At 48.5% G+C, this 20,117-nt stretch overlaps 1 protein-coding gene across 6 annotated transcripts in view; it reads left to right on the forward strand.

Moving 5' to 3' along the window:
- Positions 1-20,117, forward strand: part of ahi1 (Abelson helper integration site 1) — a 328,929-nt gene that overhangs the window by 144,941 nt on the left and 163,871 nt on the right. For all 6 annotated transcript variants that reach the window (XR_015079575.1, XM_085997550.1, XM_085997549.1 and 3 more), the window contains 3 exons: positions 10,171-10,373; positions 16,412-16,463; positions 17,105-17,184. Coding sequence is in view for 5 of the 6 variants with exons in the window: in XM_085997550.1 (XP_085853676.1) it covers positions 10,171-10,373; positions 16,412-16,463; positions 17,105-17,184 (335 nt within the window). In the remaining variant the exon portion in view is untranslated. The remainder of the gene's footprint in view (positions 1-10,170; positions 10,374-16,411; positions 16,464-17,104; positions 17,185-20,117) is intronic.

Here is a 20,117-nt window from a genome sequence, read left to right on the forward strand (position 1 = left end):
ATTTTGATCTACCATCCGGTCCATCTCCCTTTGGAAGACGGAGACCCCGTTGGTGACGCCAAAGGGAACCCTAAGGAAGTGTTAGAGGCGGCCGTTTGCCTCAAAGGCAGTATACTGGCGGTCCTCAGGGCGGATAGGGAGCTGGTGGTACGCTGATTTCAGGTCAATGGTCGAGAAGACGCGGTACTGCGCGATCTGGTTGACCATATCAGCTATGCGGGGGAGTGGGTAGGCGTCCAGCAGGGTGTAGCGATTTATTGTCTGGCTGTAGTCGATGACCAGGCGCTGCTTCTCGCCGGTCTTAACGACCACAACCTGGGCTCGCCAGGGGCTGGTGCTGCCCTCAATAATCCCTTCCTTCAGGAGCCGCTCCACTTCGGTTTTAATGAAAACCCTGTCCCCGGCACTGTATCGCCTGCTCTTTGTGGCGATGGGCTTACAGTCGGGGGTGAGGTTAGCAAACAGTGGGGGGGGGTGACTCTGAGTGTGGAGAGGTTGCACCTGGTGCGCGGCGGGCAATTTGGAAGCTGCTGGCTGCGGACTGTGAGTGGGGGTAGGGGTCCACCGTACGCCATCGTAACACTTTTAAGGTGGCACTGAAAATCTAACCCCAGCAGGATGGCAGCGCAGAGGTCGGGCAGGACCAGAAGTTTAAAATGATCGTACACAGTCCCGTCTACTACGAGTGTCACCACGCAGTAGCCGCCGATGTCCGCCGACTGGGACTCGGAGGCCATAGAAATCCGCTGGTGCGCAGGCAGGACTGGGAGAGAGCAACGCCGCACCGTGTCGGGGTGGATGAAGCTCTCCGTGCTCCCAGAGTCAAAAAGGCAGATTGTATCGTGACCATTTACCTTAATGTCCATTGTGGAACTGGCCAGCTGGTGCGGTCTCGCTTGGTCCAGTGTAACGGATGCCAGCGTAGGGGTCGGTGTGTCGCTGCGGGTATCAGATGAGGCGGTGTTGGGGGCCTGCTGCGTTCCGGCTGTCGTCCAAGATGGCGGCGTCCATGATCCCCATGTGGCTGGAGGCGTCCAAAATGGCTGCTGTACCGGTGGTTCGCACATGGCCGGGGAGGCCCAAGATGGCGGCCCGCATGGCCCACACGCGGCGCTGCTGGGGTTCGGGGTGGCTTTGGCCCTGCAGACGCTAGCGTAGTGTCCCTTCTTCCCGCAGCCCGAGCAGATCGCGTTTTTCGCCGGGCAGCGCGCTCTGGGGTGTTTTGCCTGGCCACAGAAGTAGCATTTCTGGCCTTGGGGCACTGCTGTCTGGCCTTGGGACACTGCTGCGGTAGTTGGGCCGTTGCTGGGGTGTGGCTGGGGTGGCACGGCGCTATGAGGCGGTCCTACCGTGTCCCAGGCTGTCATTCCCCGCGGCGTCCACGGTGCAGAGGAGTAGGCATCCATGCCCCGGTAGGCTGCATCCAATGATAGTGCGAGTTCAGAGGCCTTGTTGAGGTCGAGGTCACTCTGCTCCAACAGTCGCTGTCGGGTGTAATTGGATCTGTGGCCCGCTACAAAAGCGTCCCGGATAAGTTCCTCTGTGTACACGGCGGCCTTTACATCCTTACAACCACAGGCCCGGCCAAGCACAGACAGTGCCTGAAGGTATTCCACGGTCGATTCCCCAGGTTGTTGTTTACGACTCCCCAGAAGGTGCCTGGCGTACACTTCGTTCACTGGGCGCGTGTACTGGTCCTTGAGGAGCTTGATAGCGTCCGCGTACGAGGTCGCGTCTTGGATGACCGAGTACACTCGGTGGTTCACTTTGGAGGTCAGGACATCCAGTTTGTCCTCGTCCGATTTGATTGCTTCGGAGGCGGTCAGGAATTTTTCGAAACACTTAAGCCAGTGAGTAAACTTGGTGGATGAGTCCGCCTCCCGATGATCTAAGTCCAGGCATGCTGGTGTGAGGATCTTCTCCATTATAAAAATTTTGTTAATAAAATTGATGCGCTATCAATTACTCATAAAAGACTGAGAGTTAAGAGAGTAACTAAAGGCTTTTATTAACTAAAGAATGAAGGTCTGCCTCGAGTGGTCGACCGGTCCAGAAATACAAAGGGCTGGGGAGCAGTCACCTTTATACTAGGACTTGTGGGAGGAGTCAGCCGAGGCATGTCCAGGCATGTACACAGTGGAATACAAACAGTGGTTTACCACACTATACTCATTGGGTCTTTTCTACACTACAAATAGAAGTATCTATGCTCATAACAATAGTTTATTATATGGTAATGATCTGGCTTCTCTGGGAAAAGAACTGATGCATCGCCCCAGGTGAGGCCTCTTTGTAGGAAAAGTAAGTCACGTAGACTGTACTCTGGGTGGGGGACTTCAATGTCCAGCACCAAGAGTGGCTCGGTAGCACCACTACTGACGGAGCTGGCAGAGTCCTGAAGGACATAGCTGCCAGTCTGGGCCTGCGACAGGTGGTGAGAGAACCAACAGGAGGGAAAAACCTACTTGACCTCGTCTTCACTAATCTACCTGTCGCAGAGGCATCTGTCCATGACAGTATTGGTAGCAGTGACCACCGCACAGTCATTGTGGAGATGAAGTCCCATCTTCACACTGAGGACACCCTGCATCGTGTTGTGTGGCACTACCACCGTGCTAAATGGGATAGATTCAGAACAGATCTAGCAGCTCAAAACTGGGCATCCATGAGGCGCTGTGGGCCATCAGCAGCAGCAGAATTGTATTCCACCACAATCTGTAACCTCATGTCCCAGCATAACCCTCACTCCACCATTACCATCAAGCCAGGGGACCAACCCTGGTTGAATAAGGAGTGTAGAGGAGCATGTCAGGAGTCGCACCAGGCGTACCTAACAATGAGGTGCCAACCTGGGGAAGCTGCAACACAGGATGACATGCATGCTAAAAAGCAGAAGCAGCATGCTAAAGACGGGGCTAAGCGATCCCACAATCAACGGATCAGATCAAAGCTCTGCAGTCCTGCCACGTCCAGTCATGAATGGTGGTGGACCATTAAACAACTAACTGGAGGAGGAGGCTCCATGAATATCCCCATCCTCAATGATGTTGGAACCCAGCACATGAGTGCAAAAGACAAGGCTGAAGCATTTGCAACCATCTTCAGCCAGAAGTGCCGAATGGCCGATCCATATTGGCTTCCTCCTGAGGTCCCCACCATCACAGAAACAATTTTCAGCCAATTCGATTCACTCCACATGATATCAAGAAAAGGCTGAGCACACTGGATACAGCAAAGGCTATGGGCCCCGACAACATCCCGGCTGTCGTGCTGAAGACTTGTGCTCCAGAACTAGCCGCACTTCTAGCCAAGCTGTCCCAGTACAGCTACAACACTGGCATCTATCCGACAATGTAGAAAACTTCCCAGGTATATCCTGTCCACAAAAAGCAGGACAAATCCAACCCGGCCAATTACCATCCCATCAGTCTACTCTCAATCATCAGCAAAGCGATGGAAGGTGTCATTGACAGTGCTGTCAAGCGGCACTTACTCACCAATAACCTGCTCACTGATGCTCAGTTTGGGTTCCGCCAAGACCACTCGGCTCCTGACCTCATTACAGCCTTGGTCCAAACATGGACAAAGGAGCTGAATTCCTGAGGTGAGGAAGCGTGACTGTCCTTGACATCAAGGCAGCATTTGACGAGTGTGGCATCAAGGAGCCCTAGTAAAACTGAAGTCAGTGGGAATCAGCGGGGTGGGGGGAAGCTCTCCACTGGCTGGAATCATACCTAGCACAAAGGAAGATGGTTGTGGTGGTTGGAGGTCAATCATCATAGCCGCAGGACATCGCTGCAGGAGTTCCTCAGGGCAGTGTCCTAGGCCCAACCATCTTCAGCTGCTTCATCAATGACCTCCCCTCCAACATAAGGTCAGAAATGGGGATGTTCGCTGATGACTGCTCAGTATTTAGTGGCATTCACAACTCCTCAGATAATGAAGCAGTCCATGCCCGCATGCAACAAGACCTGGACGACGTTCAGGCTTGGGGTGATAAATGGTAGGTAACATTCGCCAGGCAATGACTATCTCCAACAAGCGAGAGTCTAACCACCGCCCCTTAACATTCAATGGCATTACCATCGCCGAATCCCCCACCATCAACATCCTGGGGGTTACCATTGACCAGAAACCTAACTGGACCAACCACATAAATACTGTGGCAACAAGAGCAAGTCAGAGGCTAGGTATTCTGCGGCGAGTGTCTCACCTCCTGATTCCCCAACACCTTTTCACCATCTACAAGGTACAAGTAAGGAGTATGATGGAATATTCTCCACTTGCCTGGATGAGTGCAGCTCCAACAACACTCAGGAAGCTCGACACCATCCAGGACAAAACAGTCCACTTGATTGGTACCCCATCCACCACCTTAAACATTCCCTCCCTCCACCACCGGCGTACCATGGCTGCAGTGTGTACCACCTACAAGATGCACTGCAGCAACTCGCCAAGGCTTCTTCGGCAGCATCTCCCAAACCCGTGACCTCTTCCACCTAGAAGGACAAGGGCAGCATGTGAACACCACCACCTCCAAGTTCCCCTCCAAGTCACACACCATCTTGACTTGGACTCTTCATCGTCGCTGGGTCAAAACCCTGGCGCTCACTCCCTAACAGCACTGTGGCAGTACCTTCACCACACGAACTGCAGCAGTTCAAGAGGGCAGCTCACCACCACCTTCTCGAACAATTTGGAATGGGCAATAAATGCTGGCCATGCCAGTGACGCCTACATCCCATGAACGAATATTTTTTTTTTAAATTCATGCTCCTGAAATGAGCTAATATCTTAAAGGGGCAATACATCCTGTGTTGTCGTCCCCGTCCCCACTTCCATTTTGCTTTATTTTGAGGCTTAAGTTCAAAGAATGATATTACAAGCGAGCCTCATGGGTGATTATAGGTAATATGAAGGTAAGAATGAACATCACAAACCAGCATCTACTTCATAACTTCTGTAGATCATATATTTGAATTCTACTATTAACATTTAGAATTTGTGTTTTTTTTTCCTTAACTGGTGAGTTGGTTACAGGGATTATTTTGTTTGGAAAACACTTGTGCACAAGACTCCTGAAGAACTTGCACTTGTGCTTCTGGCTGTGAGGTATTGCTATTTCACAATAGTAGTACACAAAGTATTATTGCCCTCCATGATAATGAAACATCCAATATTGTGTCAGTGACTTATCTGAAAATATTCTAATGTTTGTGATTTGCTAAGCAGCAAAATTATACGCAACAAGAGTTGCTAATTTGCTTATTTGTTGCTCATTTTTCTTCTTAGGGATGTTGTTTATTAACCACACAGGCTTCTCTGTCCACAAGGGGCCTCCTCATTGTTCGCAGAACAACACTGAAAGTGACTGTGCAATCAGCAGGAGCCGTAATTCAGTGGAGTGAGTTAGTCGGCTGGCTGTTTCTGCCCACAAAGTAGGCAACCTGGATTTGCCTGCCATGGTATCCAATAACTTGGCTGATTGGTGCTAAAATCAATTAAGTTTGAATGAGAAGAAATCCTAGGACTCAAGCGCAAAGCCTTTGTGTATTAGATTATGGTTTTATTGACATTTATCCTTTGGGAGCCTTATGTGTATAGCATCTCTAAGTATATTGGCCTAGAAATTCAGTATCACCACGTTTGGGGCGCTACAGCCGAGCGTTCGCTAAATTTAGTGCCTGGTGCAACTTAGCGCCACCTTCGCCGAAATTGAGTTGCATCGCCCCAAGAGGTTGCTGCTGCGCTAAAGCAGGTGGTGCACGACTATCATAAGGCGCTAAGCCGGCGAGCCGAGGCGCTACCACCAAGAGCGGGTGCAGCGCAGGTGCGGCGAGTTATCGATTGCAGGCAGACATGCTGGTGCCGGTCAGCTCTTAAAGGGGGAGAGTCGATTTGGTTTGCAGCCACGCCCTGCACACTGGAGCCCTGATTCTAGGCCTGGACAGACCTGCTTCGACAACGTTACGCCCACGACCATGGAGAAGGCCAGGGAGCGAGCGCAGCGCTTCAGTGAGGGTGCCCTGAAGGTTCTGGTTGGCGCAGTGGAGCGCAGGTGACCTATCTTTCCTGACCGTGGCAGGAGGCCGCTGCCCAGCGAATATAGAAAAGCTTGGAGGGAGGTGGCACACAGAGTGACCTCCAGCAGCATGGTCCCTAGGACACCAACGCAATGTAGGAAGAAATTCAACGACCTCACTCGGGTCATCAGGGTGAGTACCCTTTCCAGTATCCTCTTCATCCCTGCATGTGCACCTCACTTTATGGCCAAAGGGTCCTGAAAGCCCCAATGCCCAACCCTCATCCAACACTTATGGGACTCTCATGAAAATCACATGCACATTCACAACTTGACACACTGCCAGGGCTATCCCACCATGGGAGGCAGTGCAGGCGAGATCAGGGCTTGACACTGTCAGGGCTATTCCACCATGGGAGGCAGTGCAGGCGAGATCAGGGCTTCACACTGTACTCAGAGCCCGTCCTTTCTCTTGCAGGGCAAGCTGGCCCACAATAGGAGGCAGCAGCAACGGACCGGGGGAGGCCGTCCTGAGCTTAAAGACCTCAGCGACCTGGAACAGCGAGTGGAGCGGATTATGGCAGACCGGCTGATTGGCCCCGTCGCCACTGGAGATGCCGACCCCGTTCTGGACAGCAATGGTAAGGTCATCACCTTTTTGACCTCTCTCTTTCCACTTGTGCCTCACACCAGCATCCTTTGCCACTCTCGAACCAATGCAGTGCATAGCAGCATTCATGCCTCCCTCGCTGCCGCCCTGTCCTCACACTAAAGCAACTCTTGTGCCTCCCTGCTTTCAGATGCTGATTCGCCAGGTGAGGAGGCGGGCCCTCAAGCTGGCACTGTGAGTGAATCGGAAGGCGAGGAGGAGGAAGAGGAAGACGGACCATCAGTGCCACCCTCAGCCGAGGCAGCCCATAGCCATGATGGGGAGCAGGGGGGAAGGGTCTGAGGAGGGTGAAGTTCCGGGACCCAACGGGCTGCAGCAACGCGGGAGGGGTAGGGAAGCTCGGCGGCCTTCTCCCCGGAGGGTGAGTGCGGCCTCCAGTCCTGCTACAGTGAGCGCAGAGGAGGTGCGGCTCCTTAGTGAAATGGGTGCCCAGGCTAAGCGCAGGCACATTGAGCTCATGGCTGCAGTGGCAAGGATGCCTGACTCCATAGAGTCACTGGCAAGGAGTGTGCAGGAATTCGGGGCAGCACAGGCCAGGAGTCTGCAGGACTTCGGGGCAGCACAGGCCAGGGGTCAGCAGGACGTCGCTGCATCACATGTGGCTTCCAGCCAAGTGCTTAATCGTGCCATGCAGTCACTGGCTGGTCTGATGCAGACACAGATCAGGGCCACACGAGCACTAACTGCTGCCACCCTCGCTGGATCGGCCAGGAATCGCCGGGGCCCTCGCCGCGCCGCAGCAGCCCAGCAGTCTGTGCTTCAGCAGATTGCTGCGCATGCTTCAGTGCTGGCCCGTGCGAGTGCCAGTGTCTCGTCCGACCAGGGAGTGCCTGTGCTCTGTCAGGTTGGCAGCGTTCCTGCTGCCAACACTGTCACTCCTCCACTGCAGCTGCCACCACCCATAGGACAGACTGCTGCTGCCCAAGCAGAGTTGGAGCAGTCAGCAGCCGGGCCCTCCAGGCCCAGAGCTGGTCCAGGCCGTCCCCCAAGGGCATCTGCCGACTCACTATCTATCGGACCCTCAGCAGCCTTCCCCCAGCCTTGCTGCAGCCACTGGGGTCCCATTACGGAGGAGCTGCAGGGCGGGAAGGGGCCAATCTCGCAAGCGAGGCAGATCACCCTCGCAGGCCAAAAAGTAGGAGGTGTGGCAAAATGTTGTGATTTTCTCTGAAGGCCAAGGATGTTGTGTTTTTTTCTTTGAAGGCCGAGGATGTTGTGTTTGTTTTTCTGAAGGCCGAGGATGTTGTGTTTTTTATGAAGGCCGAGGATCATGGACATTTTTGTTTAACTGTTTTGTTCATTGTCTCCAGGTTGTGAGAGCCAGTTATGTGTCTGACTGTTTGTTTTTTGGGGGGGTTTCTCTGTATTTGTTTTTCATGCGGGAAGGGCACAGAGTTTGTTAAATAAAAAATTGTCTTTATTCAGATTGTGCATGTTTGCACTTTGAACTATTTGTTGCCTTGACCGCCTCAGGGTTTGTGGAGCGACTCCATTCATGTTCTTTCAATGGCACAAGCCATTCCCTGAGAGGGGGCCTAGAACCGACTTGCAATAAGCCGCTGACGGACGGCCCTTGCACTTTGTGCCTTCCTCCCATCTTGGTGCTCCTCCTCCTCTGGTGGTCCTCCAATGTCTGCTGGCAGTGGCTGAGTCCTGAGGATAGCCAGGTTGTGCAGCATGCAGTACACTACAACGAAATGGGAGACTCGCTCAGGCGAGTACTATAGGGCTCCCCCGGAATGGTCCAGACAGCGGAACCGTTGCTTCAGCACGCCGATTGTGTGCTCAATGATGTTCCTGGTCGCTTGATGGCCGTCATTGTATCGTTCTTCAGCAGGGGTAGTGGGCGCACGGAGCGGGGCCATCAGCCAGGTGCACAAAGGATAGCCCTTGTCCCCGACAAGCCAGCCTCCTGGGTGAGCCGGGGCTTCGAAAATGTCTGCCACAGAAGTCTGGTACAGGATGAAGGCGTCGTGGCTGCTGCCTGGAAAGCGGGCATTGACAGCTAGTATGAGCTGCCTGTGGTCACACACCAACTGCACGTTCAGCGAATGGTACCCCTTCCGGTTGCGGTAATCCTTGGCATTCTCTAGAGGCGCCCGCAAAGCCACATGCGTGCAGTCAATGGCGCCCTGGACCATGGGGAAGCCCGCTATTCTCGCAAATCCCACTTCATGCTTTTGCTGCTTGTCCAGGGTCATGGGGAAGTAAATGTACTGACGTCTCCTTCTGAAGAGGGCATTCGTGACCTGGCGGATGCAGCAATGCACCGTGAACTGGGAGACATTGGCAATGTCCCCAGTAGCGGATTGGAAGGAGCCGGTGGCATAGAAGTTGAGAGCCACTGTCACCTTCACTGCCACCAACAGAGACGTCCTGCTCCTCAATTGAGGCTGCAGATCTCTCTGAAGCAGGTGGCGGAGCTCAGTGACCACCTCCCTGCTGAACCGAAGCCTCCGAATGCACTGCTCCTCCGACATGTTGAGGTAGGAGAAGTGCTGGCGGTATACCCTGGGAGGGTAAGGCCTCCTGTGCCGACGCCTGTTGGCCCTTCTCCGTCTGGCCATGATTGGCACTCTCTCGGCATCTCTGAGCCCTTTCAATGCAATGCAGAAACCCAACATTTCCACCTATTGCAGCCCCCATTATATGTGGCCACTCAAGGCTATGGCACTGAAAAATCAATCCAACTGCAAAGTTCTGGCCTGAAGCCAGAAGTACCTGTGCGAGCGCTGAGTCAAAACAAAAAGCTCTCTCCCTTTGTCTCTTTCCAAATCTCTCTCTCTCTCTCTCTCACAGAAGGAGTGGTACAAAATGGCTACCACAAAGAATGCAGGAAGAGTCCCCTTTAAATAGCGTCCCCCAGCCCCACAGCGACTGGGAACCGTTCCACTCAACCAGTCGCTGCGAGCGCCAGGCGGAAAGAAGGGGGGCGCCACTGAAGTTCCGGTTCGGGGCACACCAAGGGCGTTGCACCATGAAATGACATCGGGATCTGCGCGCGCAGCTGAGCGGGCGTTGCGGTTTTGCGCCGCCGCTAAGTCTTCACTCAAGTTCGCGAAAGGCGCAGATCGCGCCGCACCCGGGTGCTAGCCGCTTCGCGCCCCACTTATCGCCCTCTTATGGCGCTAGCAGCTGGCGCTACCATCTTAATTTCTAAGCCATTGTGTCTATAAAAAAAAAAAAGCGATAACTTGTGAAAAAGCGGCAAAAATAAATGTTGTAGTTAATAAAAAATTCGTGGTTTTAAAATAATTTCCATAAGGTAACTATGTTTTCTGTTTTTGTTGTGGTAAAGGGTATTTGTATTCCTATTGCAATTTATCCAATTTCATTACTGTAAATTAGATCTAAATCTATTTCTTTCACACGTTGCCACACAAAGCAGTCATGTTTTTTCAATTTTATACTGTAATGTTTAAAACACACCTTAGAATGGTGGTTTATCTGTAAATTACTTTTTTCTCCCATCTCCTAGTTGCTCAAATGGAAGCTGAAACTATGAAAGATGTCTGTATAACAAAATTGAAGTCTGCAACTACGTCTACACCAAAAGGACCCAAGATTTTTAGCAGCTCTTTTGATAGCACTGTATATGATGCCTCTTTTTCTTCAATTAGTCATTCATCCAGGATATCTATGAAAATGCAAAAAGTCAGACAAAAACTGGACACTGTCATGGTATGTACCATTTGTGAAAACTCCAATCTCGACATCAACATTTTGGTGCCTACCTCACATTAAGCTATAGAGAATTAAAAATTTTGTATTTTATTTAGGGTGTACAGCTTTGGGCCTAGAAATTGACCCACTTACCACCACGAGTTTTCGTTGCGATCCAGTCTAAAAATGGCGGCTGCCACTCTAGCACCCTTCTCTGGTGTGGGACTCGGCGGCCACCATTTTGGTGAGGGCCGTTGTGCTGCCAATAGCATCACAGGCTCTGGAAATGTAAATTAAGAAAGGGCAACATGTACGCCGACTTAACGTCACCTCAGCAAACTTGGACCTTAGCGCTGAGTTAAGAACATAAGAATTAGGAGCAGGAGAAGGCCATATGGCCCCTTAAGCCTGCTCCACCATTCAGTAAGATCATGGCTGATCTTCAGTCTCAACTCACCTTTCCTGCCCGATCCCCATATCCCTTGATTCCCCTAGAGTTCAAAAAATTTATCTATACTCAATGACTCCATATCCACAGCCCTTTGGGGTAGAGAATTCCAAAGATTCACAACCCTCTGAGTGAAGGAATTCCTCCTCATCTCAGTCTTAAATGATCGACCCTTTACCCTGAGGCTATGCCCCCTAGTTCTAGACTTTCCAACCAAGAGAAACAACCTCCCAGCAACCTCTCAGTTCAACACTGGGCCCTAAGCGTTCAGCAGACTGACAGAGATTATGTCAGCACCTCTTAAAGGGACACGCACATCTTTCAAGTATGTTGGCATTTAAGCTTTGGGACTTTTTTTTATGTTATTGAAGTAGTGGCTTGGTGCAATACATTAAAAGTTTTTTTAAAGTGTGCAGGGAGTGCTGCTGGACGCTTGCAAGGCTTCGGATGGTAAAGGAAGGCCTCTGATAAGACAGAAAATGCTGAAAATACTCAGCAGGTCAGGTCAGGCAACATCTATGGAGAGAGAACCAGAGTTCATGGCTCAGGTCGAGATGCTGCCTGCTGAGTATTTCCAGCATTTTATGCTTTTAGTTCAGATTTACAGCATCCGCTCGCAGAGGGAAGAGGAGGAAGCAGAAGGAAGAATGCAACCTAGACAGCACCTTTCTGGCCGGGCTATCCGGGATGTAATCATCCACCTGCGGTACCAGTGACCACAACCTGAATTCCCCTTTCAACATTTGTCCTACCCTTTACCTTCCCCTCTGTTACTGACCATCACAGTGTCCTCTTGGCCACAATACTTAAATAAAAGCCACCACAAAGCCAACTTTCCAATCCAACTTTATTTACATCTATATATCCAATATGACATCAAGAAATCAACTAATCACCCTTTGCATTCCCTTAATGACTGTCTTGTGTATGCCTTTGCTTATCTTACTGATGTCATGCAGTGCTACCCCAGTGGCTGCAGCATGGCTGGTGGAAGGCTGCTGACTTTCAGTGGGGAACACTGCAAATGGCCCTGCTGGTCGACCTTGAGGAACTGGTGGCTGGGAGTGTCAAATCGAGTGATGGTGTTTCTTCTTTCTCTCTCTCCTTTCTCTCTATTTCTTTCTCTCTCTTTTCTCTCTTCTCTCTCTTTCTCTTTCTCCTCTCAGTCAACTACTGGCAGGGCAGGCTGCATTTCTTGGGTGTGGAAATGAGGAAGGCATTAAGGTGGAGTTGTGAGGGGAGGGCGGGAAAGCAAGAGGTGCATGCGAGAAGGAAGATAACGTATGAGGATACCAGTATCTTGTATCCTTTCAGCCCCGCCACTGGCCAAGGGCTCAACCATGCATGCCCCTGCCAAGAACGGCAGGCACCATCTCCTCCGAGGGTGTGGGGGGAAGCCAGGAATGTCAGGTGTGCTTGGCGATTGGTACAGATTATTGGTAGGTGAGTGATTTGGCAGGGCGGGGGGAGGAAGGCGTGCATTGAGAAGGAGGCCCTTCTTTCCGGAGGGCCTCCTGGCCCCTATGCGTAGAGAACCTCTCTTGCAGTGTTGACCCCTTGCACAAAGCTAGAATGCTGCGTGCGAGACTCTGGGTGCCCCTTCCCTGGTTTGCTGAGCCAGTTATGTTAGTGCTGAAGCACTTTTCCCATTTTTTTTTTAGGGGCGAAAGGGAATTCAGCTTTGAGGGAATTCATTGGGGAATTCTTTTTAATAATTTTTTTTCACAAGGCAGTTGAGCTGTAAGGGCTAAAAACTGCATCTTTTTACATTTTTTATTTTTTATCAATTCAGAAGGCATTGCCTTTTTAAGAAAATGACAATGCATTGCCGTTTTAAGAATCCCACAATGCTTTGTGAAATGACAGCCTCGCTTTCAGAGGCTGTTGAAGCAGCAACGCCGCTTGGGCCCGCCGCATTGAGGCCTGCTACCAGGATCAACGCCACAAGGACGGCGTTAACACTGAGTTTAGTGCTGGGCTAATAATTATTCCCCAGCTTCAATTTTTCAGTCCTGCCAGCGACCCCATTTTCAGCAGTCGTTGATCCCCGGCCGCAGTGGTACCAACAGCTTTTGTGGTGGCCAAGAATTTCTAGGCCTTGGTCTATATTGTATTGATGCAGTACCTAATTTCTTCAGTTGAATTCTATTAATCATCTATGTAATGAATCCAGCATAAGCACTATTAAGTTGTCAAGCTGGCATTAATTTGATGAAAATCAGCATCTGCATTTCCCATGCCAGACATAATGAGAAGATCAGCACTTTAATGTAGCTGATAGTTCCTGTTGGGCCAGTAGTAGGATGTGCATAGATATTACGGTGATATTTTCATGTGTAGTATGACTTTTATTTTACTGGCATGAAATGTCAACATGAGTGACTGAAATCGAACAAAAATGGTGTAATATTTTACATTGCATCTGCTAATTTATTGCACTCTGATATTTTTTGCTTGTACATTGATATTGTGCAAGCAGAAAATATACAACTGATATTTTCTTGCCTGGTTCCATTACCTATCTAATCGTAGCCAGAGAATCACCTGCAACCGCTTCTCTTCCCGCTTCCGCATCGTTACCTCTGGTGTCCCCCAAGGATCTATCCTTGGCTCCCTCCTATTTCTCATCTACATGTTGCTTTGGCAACATCATCCGACCCCTCCACGGTCTCTAAATTGTCAGATGGCTTGTCCAACATCCAGTTCTGGATGAGTAGAAATTTTCTCCAATTAAATATTGGTAAGACCGAAGCCATTGTTTTCAGTCCCCGCCACAAACTCCGTTCCCTAGCCACTGACTCCATCCCTCTCCCTAGCATCTGTCTGAGGCTGAATCACACTGTTCGCAACCTTGGTGTCATATTTGACCCTGAAATGAGCTTCCGACCACATATCCGCAGCATAACTAAGACTGCCTATTTCCACCTCTGTAACATCGCGCGTCTCCACCCTTGCCTCAGCTCATCTGCTGCTGAAACCCTCATCCATGCCTTTGTTACCTATAAACTTGATTTATTCCAATGCACTCCTGGCTGGTCTCCCACATTCTACCCTACGTAAACTTGAGGTCATCCAAAACTCGGCTGCCCATGTCCTAATTTGCACCAAGTCCCGTTCATCCATCACCCCTGTGCTTGCTAACCTATATTGGCTCCCGGTTAAGCAATGTCTTGATTTTTAAATTCTCATCCTTGTTTTCAAATCCCTCCATGGCCTCGCCCCTCCTTATCTCTGTAATTTCCTTTAGCCTGACAACCCTCCCCCCTGAGATACCTGCGCTCCTCTAATTCTGCCCTCTTGAGCATCCCTGATTATAATCACTCAACCATTGGTGGCCGTGCCTTCTGTTGCCTAGGCCCTGAGCCCTGGAATTCCCTGCCTAAACCTCTCCGCCTCTCTACCTCTTTCCTCCTTTAAGACGCTCCTTAAAACCTACCTATTTGACCAAGCTTTTAGTCACCTGCTCTAATTTCTCCTTATGTGGCTCGGTGTCAAATTCTTTGTCTTCTAATACTCCTGTGAAGCGCCTTGGGACGTTTTACTACGTTAAAGGCGCTATATAAATACAAGTTGTTGTTGTACAGTCCTAAAAGAATCCTAGACCACATGAGCAGGAAACTTTTTGTATTAGCATTTTAAAAAAAGATAATGAAAATTCTGCAAGAATGAGAAAGAAAGTTAGTGAGTAAGAAAGTTGGAAGTGATGAAAGGTGTAATAGTCGTAGAAAAATGAGCATAACTGGATTTAGGAAAAGAATTGGAATATGTACTTTTAAAAAGACATTTTTTGGATTAATTTGTAATGTGCAAAATTGGAGACCTGTGTGCCGTTCAGCTGTTTGGTTAATTATTTCACCAGAAGCACTGTTATGCAGTAAGCAGAATTGTTTAATTATTCAGCACTGACAATACTGAAGAGAAGGCCATCCTTATTTTTAATAGTTTTTGTTGTTTTGAAGTTCATGAAAGCCAGGTGTTCCTGATTTGTGAAGTCTTTGCTGAGGTGCATTCACCCTGTGGGTGTAATCAAGGGAATCCTGCCAAGCTACTTTCCATAAAAAAAATTAGCATTACATTTTCAATAGAAGCAATTGTTAACAAGGCTAGGGGGGCAACAAGATAGAGAATTACAGTGTGTGCTGGTGCTATTAACAGAAATATCTGTGGATGGTGCACCTGTTTGTTGTGTGTGTGTGGGGGGGGAGGGGGTGTCAATTGACAGGGGTCATTAAGGTTTATGCAAGCAGATGTGGTCTTGGAATATTGTCACCTCGAGTACATTGAGCACTTAAGATTGTTAGAAATTTATATTTAGAGAACAATTGTTTTAATGTGTGAGTTGTGATATATTTATTGTGCTGCAAAAGTGGGGATTTCGTGCCAGAATGTTGTGTTGAGATTTTTAACTCCTTTGTGTACCTAATTATATATAAAAATATAATTTTTACTTTCCTGCAGCCACTCTGTCAGCATGACGGTGTGAAGTACAGACTTCAGTTATGTGGATAGACTGGAGAAGCTGGGGTTGTTCTCCTTAGAGCAGAGATGGTTGAGGAGATTTGATAAGAGGTGTTCGAAATCACAAGAGGCCTAGACAGAGTAGATAGAGGGAAACGGTTCCCATTGGTGGAAGGGTTGCGAACCAGAGGACACAGATTTAAGGTGATTGGCAGAAAAACCAAAGACGACATGAGGAAAAACTTTTTTACGCAGTGAGTGGTTAGGATCTGGAATGCGCTGCCTGAAAGGGTGGTGGAGGCGAATTCAGTCGTGGCTTTCAAAAGGGAATTGGATAAGTACTTGAAGGAAAATAATTTGCAGGGCTACAGGGAAAGGGCGGGGGAATGGGACTAGCTGAAGTGCTCTTGCAGAGAACCGGCACAGGCTTGATGGGCCGAATGGCCTCCTGTGCTGTAACCATGCTATGACTTCACTGCCACTGTCCAAACTGCTCCATTTCAGGTAACCAGCTTCCCTTCTAGGAACCTGGCCAAGAAATAGCTATTTCAGATTTTGGCCAAGGCTGGTATTTGGACTTGAGGGCCCATTTATTGGATTCTAACATTTGAACTCGTATCCTCTTCATCACAAAGACTGCCTACTTCCACCTCTGTAAAGTCACCTGCCTACCTCCGCTTATCTGCCATTGAAACCATTCATCATTCATGTCTTTGTCACTTCAGACTCAGTTACTCTAATCATCTTCTCGTTGGCCTCCTATCTTCCAACTTCCATAAATGTCAGCTCATCCAAAACTTTATTGCCCTACCAACTCCTGCTTGACCATCACACCCGTCCACATTAACCTACATAGGATTCAAGTCCCTCAATGCCTCAACTTTAAAATTCTTATTCTTGTATTTAATTCCCTCCAAGGCCTTGTCCCGCCTTTATTCATAAAATGGCAACAAATCGTAACAGACTGATACGATGCTGGGGGCATAGGCATTTATGGAAGATGAGTCAGATGGGCTAAATGGTTTCCCTTACTTTTTAAAGTGTGTAGGCTCATGCTAGATGCAGCACTGTTAATGATAACCGATACAAGTGTAGTTACTTGATCTTAAAATAGTTATTTACATTGAGATCTGAATCTCTTTTATTGTAGGAGTCAGTACAGCAGAGCACTTCAGAAATAGACCACTACTTTGTTCAACCAGGTATGTAAATGTACAGATGCTGACTACCCTGTTAGTTATTTCCAGCACTTTCTGGAAAGGAAGATGATGAACAGAAATAGTGCCTGAAATTTCTATTTAAAATTGTTTTGTGTATAACAGTAATAAATAATAGGTGTGGAGAATGAACTCCAACATGGACTGGTTGGGCCAAATGGCCTGTTTCCATGTTGTAATTTCTATGTAATTGTATGTAATTACAGTATTAAAACTGACAACCTACTATAATAAATAACAACAGAAAATGCTGGAAACACTCAGCAGGCCAGGCAGCATCCTTGGAGAGAGAAACAGAGTTAACGTTTCAGGTCTGGGACCCTAGACCTGAAAAGTTAACTGTTTCTCTCTACACGGGTGCTGCCTGGGCTGCTGAGTGTTTCCAGCATTTTCTGTTGTTATTTCAGATTTCCAGCATCTGCAGTATCTTACTGTAATCTTGTAACTTACTATAATATTTTGTTAAAATGTTGTAATGTGTAAAGTCAAGAGATTACTTGGCTATGTGTAAAGTTTTAAAGAAAAAGCTGGGCTGGGGAGCCTGAAGAATACTTGGCTGTACAGTTTGTTGTACTTTGGTAGAGCAGGCTTCTTTAAACACACCCTTTTCTAATTGTATTCAATAGGTATGGTTCCCATGATGTCATTGGATATGAGATGGTGGGATTCCAGTTTTAGTTCAATGGGCAGTTACTTCTTCAACAGTGTAAGTACTGATAATTACAGATTGCAAAGATGTTAAAATACTGAACGTTTAATTGTGAATGATAAGGTCTATACCTACCATTAGAAACTGTTTTAACAGACTGCAATGTAAAAACATTTTGTATTTCTCACTTGGCTAAATCTACGCCATATCGGCTGGAACAGTTTTTCATATGCACCAAATACAAACTTTAGCTTTTGTTTCATATAATAATGTGTTAAATTATGATGCTTCTTGACTAACATTTTTCACATACCACTAAGATGTACATATTACCCAGTGGCATTCAGTTTTAAGTCTATCTTGTATACCTCTAAGACCCACAATTAACCCTGCCACATCCAGTCATGAATGGTGGTGGACAATTAGGCAATTCATGGGAGGGGGAGGCTCCATGAACAACCCCATCCTCAACGCTGCTGGAGCTCAACACGTGAGTGCAAAAAACAAGGCTAAAGTGTTTGCAACCATCTTCAACCAGAAGTGTTGAGTAGATGATCCTTCTCGGCCTCCTCCTGAGGTCCCCACCATCACAGATGCCAGTCTTTAGCTAATTCGATTCACTCCATGTTACATCAAGAAACAGCTGAATGCACTGGACACAGCAAAGGCTATGGACCTTGACACCATCCCAGCTGTAGTACTGAAGACCTGTGCTCCAGAATTAACCACGCCCCTAGCTAAGCTGTCCCAGTAGGTTTCCTCCGGGTGCTCCGGTTTCCTCCCACAGTCCAAAGATGTGTGGGTTAGGTTGATTGGCTATGATAAATTGACCCTTAGTGTTAGGGGGATTAAATACATGGGGTTACGGGGATAGAGTGGGATATGTGTTGGTGTAGGGGTTACGGGGGTCGGGTGGGATATGGGTCGGTGCAGGCTCGATGGGCCGAATGGCCTCTATCTGCACTGTGGGGTTTCTGTGATACAACACTGTCATCTACCCAACAATGTGGAAAATTGCCCAGATATGTCCTGTCCACAAAAAGCAGGACAAATCCAACCATATCTGCCTACCCTTAATCATCAGCACATTGATGAATGGAGTCGTCAACTGTGCTATCAAGCAGCATTTATTCACCAATAACCTGCTCACCAATTCTCAGTTTGGGTTCCGCCAGGACCACTTGGCCCCAGACCTCATTACAGCCTTAGTCCAAACATGGACACGAGCTGAATTCCAGAGTTGAGGTGAGAGTGACATCAAGGCAGCGTTCAACTGAATGTGACATCAAGGTGCCCTAGTAAAACTGAAGTCAATGGGGATCATGGGAAAACTCTCCAGTGGTTGGAGTCATACCTGGCACAAAGCAAGACAGATGTGGTTGTTGCAGGCCAATCATCTCAGTCCCAGGACATCGATGCAGGGTTTCCTCAGAGCAGGATCTGAAGCCCAACTGCTTTGTCAATAACCGTACCACCATTTTCAGTGGCAAGTACTCCTCAGTTACATACTTAATAAAAATCAGCATCTTATCCCCTACTAATGAGGTATTGTCCTGTGTAGATCTACCATTTCAGGTCTCTGCACATTTCCAGAGCTACCAATAATCTATGGAACAGGATGAGGTGTTCAAAAAAGGAAAAGGTGTCAGAACAGTAATGGGAGAGACCAAGGGTTTACTTGGCGTGATCATCATCGCCACTGCAACAATTTGGGCAGGAACAGGTATCGGAAAATATAGTCAGTTTGTGAGCCAAGTTTCAGACAAAGTCAGGATTTCGATACAATCATCCACAATAAGGTCTTGAGTGACAAGAGACTTGATTGCGAGTGAACGGACATTTTGGCGAGAATTGCAGAAAGGGCTGGTGATTGTTCATCCACTGGCAGTGTTCAAGTAGGCATTGGTGAGTGGGGCAGAAAGGAGGTCCCTGCCTCCAGTGGGCCCACTGGTCAAGAAGGCTAGCATGTGAGGAGAATGGGGCATTTGGTAATGAGCTCGTAAGGAGGGAGTGGCGTGTGCCTCGATGAATCCTTTAGAAAATGCTGAGACAAAGAAAGAAAGACTTGTGTTTATATAGCACCTTTCTCGACCTCCGGACGTTCCAAAGCACTTTAGAACCAATTAAGTGCTTTTGAAGTGTAATCACTGTTGGAATGTAGGAAATGTGGCAACCAAATTGCACATAGGGATTAATATTAGCCAGGACACTGAGGAGAGCTCCCCTGCTTTTCTTCCAGATAGTGTCCTGGTAATTTTTACTTCCACCTGAGGGGTGAGACAGGGTCTCCGTTTAATGTCAAATCCACGAGAGGCACAAGAGGGTAGCTGTGGACTTATACAAGGTTAAATTAAGTATAGGAGTTGTGATGGGTTGGGGTAGGGAGGGGGCAAAGTACCCATGTGGGAGAAATGAAAGGTGGCAATTGCAAGTTAATGGAAAAAAGAGGAGAGAAGAGCCTGAGAGGTGTTGGCAGTATGCACCAGCCAATCTGGTGGACCAGCAGAGGAGCAAGGAGCAGTGCAAATGAAACCCAAGCATAGAGAGAGCAGTGAAGACCAAGGAGCCAGGGGAGGGTGGAGGGTAAATCCAAGGGTTCAGTGTACATGAGGTACCTAATCCATGGAACAGTTGTGGAGCAGGAGCTTGAGCAGCCTGTTCAACTCAATCCAGCGAAGGGTGGTGGAGGAGTTGGATCTGCATAAAGTGAAAAGTCTCAGCAGAGGACCAGAAGCTAAGCTCACAGGAGCAGGCCATCTAGTGAAATAGAGGCATTCCAGCAGAAAATACAAGCTCAGTAGAAAGCACCAGCGAAGATGGAGGTCATAGTAAGGCCCTGAAGGCAGCAGAGAAATGGATTTGGTCCAGGAGAAAGTTGTTTTTAGCCCAGGTCCCAGAACAGCAGCAGAGTAAAAGATCAGAGACCAGAGTGCACTGGAGTACAGTGCAGAAGTCCAGTAGGCAACAGCAGGAGATGGAGGATTGACTGA

The sequence above is a fragment of the Somniosus microcephalus genome, chromosome 9, assembly GCF_052327205.1.
Source record: "Somniosus microcephalus isolate GS21.2 chromosome 9, FLI_Smic_1.0, whole genome shotgun sequence".
Taxonomy (NCBI): domain Eukaryota; kingdom Metazoa; phylum Chordata; class Chondrichthyes; order Squaliformes; family Somniosidae; genus Somniosus; species Somniosus microcephalus.